The sequence below is a fragment of the Fulmarus glacialis genome, unplaced genomic scaffold (assembly GCF_000690835.1).
Source record: "Fulmarus glacialis isolate BGI_N327 unplaced genomic scaffold, ASM69083v1 scaffold22644, whole genome shotgun sequence".
NCBI classification, from domain to species: domain Eukaryota; kingdom Metazoa; phylum Chordata; class Aves; order Procellariiformes; family Procellariidae; genus Fulmarus; species Fulmarus glacialis.
In genome coordinates this window covers 1,012-8,428 of record NW_009210187.1, presented here as the reverse complement: position 1 = coordinate 8,428, position 7,417 = coordinate 1,012, and the positions used below count along the sequence as shown (strand labels likewise).

At 43.1% G+C, this 7,417-nt stretch overlaps 1 protein-coding gene across 1 annotated transcript in view; it reads left to right on the top strand.

Annotated features, from left to right (window-relative positions):
- Positions 1-4,968: 4,968 nt before the first annotated feature.
- Positions 4,969-7,417, top strand: part of LRIT2 (leucine-rich repeat, immunoglobulin-like and transmembrane domains 2) — a gene marked incomplete at its 3' end in the record, with an annotated part of 3,454 nt that continues 1,005 nt past the window's right edge. Inside the window, exons 1-2 of the mRNA XM_009577105.1 lie at positions 4,969-5,052; positions 5,444-6,225. Coding sequence (XP_009575400.1) covers positions 5,457-6,225 — 769 coding nt within the window. The remainder of the gene's footprint in view (positions 5,053-5,443; positions 6,226-7,417) is intronic.

The window sequence follows — 7,417 nt, the reverse complement described above, 5'->3', positions numbered from 1 at the left end:
GGAGGTTTGCACCGGCTGCCTGGGCTGAGCGCTTTGGAGAGCAGTACGAGCCACTCCTCAGTGGGCACTTCATGTGATATGTAACAAAGACAAGCTCCTCCTTCCACAGTATCTTTTTAAACTTATTTTGGAAATCAGATTAGTGTACAATAGAAAAATTAAGGATATGGTTTGAAAAAGAAGGTAATTGTGTTTTGAAAATGAATCCAAATAGCTCTGAACTGTACTGAAAAATTGTTATTATTTCTTTTTCTTAAAAGGATCTGGAGAAAAGCAGCTATCAAAATGAGGGAACCGAGCAGAATATAAATGAAGTAATGTGCCCAAAGTGATTAAAAAGGAATACTGCAAGTAGTTGAAGTGCAAGAAGAAATGTAAAAAACCATGTTGAGGCTTTGAAATATGTTTTTCTAAACGTCTTAAAAAGTGTCCAGATTATCTGGTGAGTAGATCCAGACAAAGGCTAATATCGGCTCTGAATTATAAAGTCTCTGCAAATGTTTTTAATGCCACATATGTATAAAAATTCCACAAATGCAAAATAATGTTCAGGCTGACAAATACCTTATTTCCACAATGTGATTTAAACATGTTGGAAGGCTATAATTGCGTTAAGTGTGGTCACTTTCACATTTATTTCTGTGTGTCCAAAAAGAATAGATTAAAAGGTCTTTAAATGATTAAAAAATGTAGGACACAAAAATGTGCATGTGCATATATATAAATTTGTGAAAAAAAATGAAGAACCCAAAAATGTCAAGAAGGACAGTAAAACATTTTTCAAGATATTTTGAAAAATGAATGGACATTGAAGAATGACTTTGAAAGTATGCCAATGGTAAAATAAAATCTAAAGGTTAAAAAGCTCCTGAAGAAGCTGACATCAAAGTCCCTCAATGTCAGAGTGTTCTGGGAATGTCTGAAAAGTTTCACGATGTATTTAATCAATAGTTGGTGCTACAGTACTGTGGCTTAGTGGGAGCTTCACCAGCTTTAAAGTCCATGAACAGAAGATGCAAATTGTTGCCCAAAACAGAGCAAAAGAATTGCCCCCCATTTTACTTCCCTATCAATCAAAATTAAAAAGAAAGAATTTAGCAATTGCCAGCAAAGGTTCAAACTGATGAGAAGTAAGTGTGTACACCCTAAAGAGCAGGACCAGGAGCTTCTCAGAGGCAGCAGCGAGCCTTGGAGCGGTGCCCATGTTTCCCAAGGGCCGGGGGCTGCTGGCGGTTACATGGAGCTGCTGCAACCGTAGTTGCACCCCTCGGGAGCGTGTTGGCCCATGGCTCCTGGCTTTGGCATTGGAGAAGGGCTCTGCTCCTGCCCTGAGGTGCCCTGAGCAAGAGACGAAGCCTTTCCTTTCCTCCGGAGGTGCCCATTTGCCAGCTCTCTGTGGGGCTTGCTGTGGTGGAGCCGGAGCTGTGGTGCCCCAGGGGACCCTGCCAGGGGCATTGGGTTACTCAGAAAAATTGGGAAAGACTGGCAAGTTTGTACAGCTGCTGTTGTTGCTGAAGGCTTGTGAAGGAAAAGTCTTATTTACCTCTTTTCACGTCACCCTCCTCTTTTTCAAAGCTGCTTTTTCAAGCCTGTACCATTTGGTGTTACATGCATCATATCCGAAATACCCAACTGCAGCCTTCACCTCGCATGTCCTCCGCAGCAGGGATTTCTAATGCTGATAGCCCTGGCAGAGGGACTGTAATTGTAAAGCATCAGCCTGGACTTGATCTCTTACAGACCTGAGTGTGCCCGTCATTTCAAGACGGAGTTTGACTCCCTCGCCATTGCTGGGAGCAATGGGCATCCTTTTGGCATTTGCTTTGGCAATCAGCACAGTCTCTTAAACTCCACTTCCCATAGATTAGCAGACAATGTCTCTGTGGAGATTTATTTTGACAGCTTGGGTTTTAGACAGCTTGTTCTGCATTTTGGCTTCGGCCAGGATGCCACATGGCTTTAAAGAGCAGCTGAACTGAGTGGACATCTGCTGTCACAAAAGTGGCCATTAAATTTACAGGCAGGCATAAACTGGGCTGAATTAAAAAGGCAACAAAATTCCACTCCAGTAGGGAACATAAACATAACGGCTGTGGCTAACACTGTTTAGGGGATTTTTTTTTCCTTTACTTCTTTTTCCCTTCTTTTCTTTTCCTGCCTCTCTACCCTAGAGGGTGGGTAGACTCTCTAGACACTAATTCATCTGATTTTGATAAGTAATTCACCACTAGTTTCTCAGGTTAATACTGAACCTTCTGAGTACACTTGGGGTTTGGGAATATTTAGAGAAATGGCCTCTCAAGCAGCAAATAAATACCAGCCCTAAAACAGCCGGAGCATTGGCCCTTAGTACTGACTGACACCAGTCTTGGGAAGGCCATTTTCCAGCCTTGTAGAAGATAGGTGGGACTGGGGAAAGAGCTCATGTGGGAGAAAGAAAACAACTGCAATTCTTTTTTTTTTCTGTTAATCAACTCATTTATTTAAATTAATTTATTTCTTTCTAACAGAGAAGCCTGGGTGAAATTTTACTTGCTGCATCCCAGGACATTGGGCATCATTATACACCTGTACTGTGCCCAAAGGTGTACGTGGGGGGGACACCAGCAATTGTTTTTATTCCGTATATAAACCTGTTAATAAATAATGCTTTTCATGAAAGATTTTTTTGAAGACGTGACTTAGCTGCCATGTACTTTAAGACCCTCCCTGCAGGCCGTGGAGGAGGGATGTGAAGGTGGCAAAGGAGGCTCCTTCCCTGCGAGCAAAGGAGGTTTTTGCAAAAAGACGTGCATGCCTGGACAACGTGACTGGACAAACCAATGACCTGGGTGGACTTCACCCATTTCTTCCATCATGGGAAGGTGCCCCATCACCTCTAACGCTGAAAACATTGGTTTTCTTCTGCCTCTGCTGAAAGCTTTTCTCTCCCAGAACCTGCAGCTCACACATGGGCAAACATCAGGTTTGCTCCTGACTCCCAGCTATTTTCTAACTAACTGCGTTGTATGTTGTTTACTACTGTTATTACCAAGTAATAATATCAGGAGTTATAATAAAGTGTAAAATTATAAAATTATTATAATATTATAACAAACAACAACAACAATAATAATAATATTGTTTTATTAGGGAATCTTTCCATGGCAGACTATAGAAGAGGACCAAAGGCACTGGTGAGTGTCTCCCCAGAGGCCCATGCCAATGCAGGGTGGGCATGGGGTCCCTGAGTCCCTCTCCTTCAGTGGCTGAGGGATGACCAGAAAGGACACATCCTCCCATCACAGCTGCCGGTGTGGCTCCTGCAGCACTCCCAGTTTAACCAGCCCCACTGGTGGATGTCCCCTTTGCTATTTAAGCTATACTGAAAGCGTGTAAGGAGCATCTGCTTCAGCTCATGGTGTCTGTGCTGGTGCTACTCACTGCAACAGCTTCACCAGGAAGTGTCCCCAGCAGCCACCACAGTCAAGTGGGGGATTTATAGCTGCTGCATCTGCTGTGCTACAGACCAGCAGTCTTTCTCCTTCACTCACATTAAAATGTAGGGCAGCTGTTGAAATATCAAGTACTGCACTGTGGACAAATAAGGAACATTTCAGTTTAAAAAAAAAAATATCCGATGTGCTCGTGGTTAGATGCTGGGCATAGCGAGCAACGGCAGCTCAACAGGCCCACTACTTGCTTGTACGCAGGAGGCAATCACAAAGTGCTGCAACAGTCCCCAGAGGTTTCCCCACCAATTCATTTTGCTGTTTTGCCTTGAAATCAAAGCACCCGTCGATTTAAAAGCTGCAGAATCAATCTTCTGTAGGCTTACTGCAGCTACGCTATTGCACACACCCTGACAGCCATGTATAGATCTAAGCCATCACACTATAAATATTTTTCTATCCTGCTTCTGTAGGTTAGAGGTTAAGTAGGTTCAGGCTAATCTTGATTTGTGACCCAGCACCATGAGTACCGGCAGTGAGGTTAAGCCCCTTTCCGGTGGCACACTGCATTCTGCGGGCTGTAATGAAGTCCATACACACTAGATGGCCCCAGGAGAATGAAGCGCTGCTTGGAAATTATAACTAAAACCTGCTATTTTGGATTAAAAAAAGATAAATAAATTTGGTTACTCCAAATTCTTTCTCATAGAATTATTTAGACTGAGCTTTTCAAGGTGACCGAAAGGCAATCAGCACATGTCTGACAGGGAAACCAGAGAATAGCACTGAAATTTTATATTTATACAGTAGAGATTAACAAAAGATATTATTTTCTCAGAGAAGCCCACAGACTTGCTACAGCTACGTTACTGTTTTCATTACCAATGTGTAAGAATGGAGATGGGGGCGGGGGGGAGGGGGAAGTTGTTTCAGGGGAAAAATAGCACCATACAACTGCTGTTTCCATGACAGAACAACTAAGTTTGGGGAGTTGTCACCATGTGCGATAGTACACCCTGCACAGAGCTGTGGGCAGGTTTTGGGGCCTGATGGATTGTGCCATACGGCACTAGGCACTGACAAATTACAGCTGTGAAGTCTGGCCCTTACTGAGGTTTTCTGCCTTGATAAATGCCATTAAAATACAGGAGATTGAGACAGACCCCTTGAAATTAAAAAAAAAAAAAAAAAAAAAAAAAAAAAAAAAAGCCTGGTTATCTACTTTAAGGGCTTGGGAACAGAAGTGGTTTTGGCTCCATCTTCATATTACCAACCAAATAAACGTCTGTCAGAATCCCCACAGCTAAAGAATAAATGCCAAGAGTGGTCCCAGGGGTGATTTTTAGCACTTCGACACAGGCTATGAACTATCCTACATGTCTTCTTTAGGGTTGGGTCCCTAGCAGGATTTATTTCTGCGTCAAGGAAGATTACAGCTAATAGGATTTGCTTCTTGGAGGCTGTTGGCATGTTTGGTGCAAACCCTGCACAGTGCTTTCTTAAAGGAGAATATGGACCCTATTTGTCATATTTTTCTTCTTTTTCTGGCCTTCCACAAGATAAACCCATCTGTTTCATCTTGTGTCACCGGATGCTCTTGTTCTCAAAACACCTTTGGAAGGTAAGAACGCTAGTTACCCTAGTCATAGAACCAGTGAAGCCGCTCAGAGAGTCCCAATATATATTTGCCGATGATGTGAGCACCAAAACCAAACAGATGGCTGCATGATATGTCTCCTCTAATACTTGAATAGTACTAGCTTGAGCACAGAATGAGATTTCTCTTATTTCCCTGAGATATGTAGTTGCATACGTAGCACTTTTTATGACTTAATTGTATTCTTTGTGGGAAAATGGGTGTAAAACCCAGGGAAGGATGGATGTATGGCTTATGCATGCCCTGTATACAATACCTTATAATTATTCAAGCGCTTGTAGCCCTGTATAGGGAACTGGTTTGTTAGCCAGGACCGTGGTGCATGACCTGGAGAATTTTCTGGTTTCCTCCTTAGGAGTTTGCTCTGCATGTCTGCACTGCTGAGGCAGATCCCTGCAAACATCCCTCAGGACATCCGGAAAATTAGAATAGAAAATTCTCACCTAACAGAATTGCCTCGCGGGTCTTTTGAGAACATTAGTGCCTTGGAGTATCTCTGGCTCAATTTTAACAACATCACAGTGATGCACATCAAGAGCCTGCAATATCTGCAGGCTCTGAAGGAGCTTCGTTTGCAAGGGAACAAACTAAGTTCGGTGCCATGGACAGCATTCCAAGACACCCCAGCTCTGAAAATCCTGGATCTGAAACACAACCGGCTGGATGTCCTTCCAGAACATGCGCTCCGCTATCTGCCCAACCTGACCTATTTAGACCTATCCTCAAATCAGCTTACCGTCATATCCAGGGATGTCTTCTATAGCTGGCCCGTCTACCAGAGAAGCCAGAAGGTGGAGGGGCAGACAGAAGCTATTTCCAATGCCGTCCTGGCCCTTCATGACAACCCCTGGATTTGTGACTGCCGCCTGCGGGGATTTGTCCAGTTTATCAAGTCGGTTGGCCCACCTATTATTCTGATGAATTCCTATTTAACTTGCTCAAGCCCGAAATTCAGGGCAGGGAAGTTTTTTCATGAAGTAGAGCTCAACAGCTGCATGAAGCCACTGACCTCAGCCCTTGACACCAACCTGACAGTCCCGGTGGGGCTGAACGTCACCCTGACCTGCTTTGTGCAAGCCAGCCCTTCCCCAGCTGTCTGGTGGACCTATGCACTCAAACTTTTAAGGGCATTTAATGGTAAGCAAAGCTTTTTCTTCCTTTTTTTTTTTTTTTTAAATTAAAAATTTACATTCTGCTATTCTACTTATGTAGGTCTTCAGGCCATCTAGTCAGCACAGCAGCTCTCAGCCCCGTTAGAGCATCACAGTTATTGTGGTGGCAATAATCCAAATAATCTTAATCCTACTTGTCTAAGCACATCTGACTGGCATGAGAAGAGCTGCTTCATGCAGAATATAAGTCAAAGATGAAAGGAGCACAGCCTCATTTTTACACAATTATTTTATGTGTGGATTTTTAGTAGTAGCTCTTTCATCATCATGACATATGATGTAAGAACTATTAATACTACATCATACAAACATAAATACATAGTTATCTAGACATGCATACATATTTACACTATATATTATATACTACATATATATGCACACACTCTATATAATTGTATGTACATGTGTGTTTGTAGGAGTGTGCGCACACACACTCACACGTATGTTTATATACTATTCCCTAAGTTTTCTCAAGAAATACCCACACAAACCACAAAACCCCAAAGCCCTGTTGCCTGTCTGTGACCATTCACATTCTACATCCAAAACAGTGGTTGTCGTTCTCCAAAAGGCTCGCTAATTTATCATCTTCTTTATTGAGGGCCTCGTAATATGAGGCCTTTTCCTCTTCCTCCCCATCCAGAGTGGCTTTTACATGCCCTCCCTCACATTTATTTTTACTAAGAGTCTTCAATTGGACAAGTTTCTATTTTCATCAGGTAAGCTAATAATGCATACAGGCACCGCACAGGTTACATGTGTTCCTAATAAGCCAGCTAGCTAAATAAGATAGCATTAGCCCTTAATCCCGGACTGGTATTTGCGTTAATTGCAGTTTCATAGCAGCACTTGTGCATCTTTCCACAAGCACACGCTGAATTAATTATATACAGGCTTTTCCCAACCACAGCCACACGCCCCTGTTTGGGTAGACGACAGGGTGTTTCATACTGTTCTTAAAACTGCATCTCACTTCCAGCCCAACACTTCCTGGCTCCACATGCCTCTTTTTGGCCCCAGCCTCTTGAGACCGACATTTTTCCACACTCAATCCTAGCGGAGGATGGAGCATGTGTCCAAAATGGAACTGTGCCTCCTGCACCTCAGTGGCTATCCCTGGCTTGCCCTGACCTAAGCACACTGATGGCAGGTGGCAC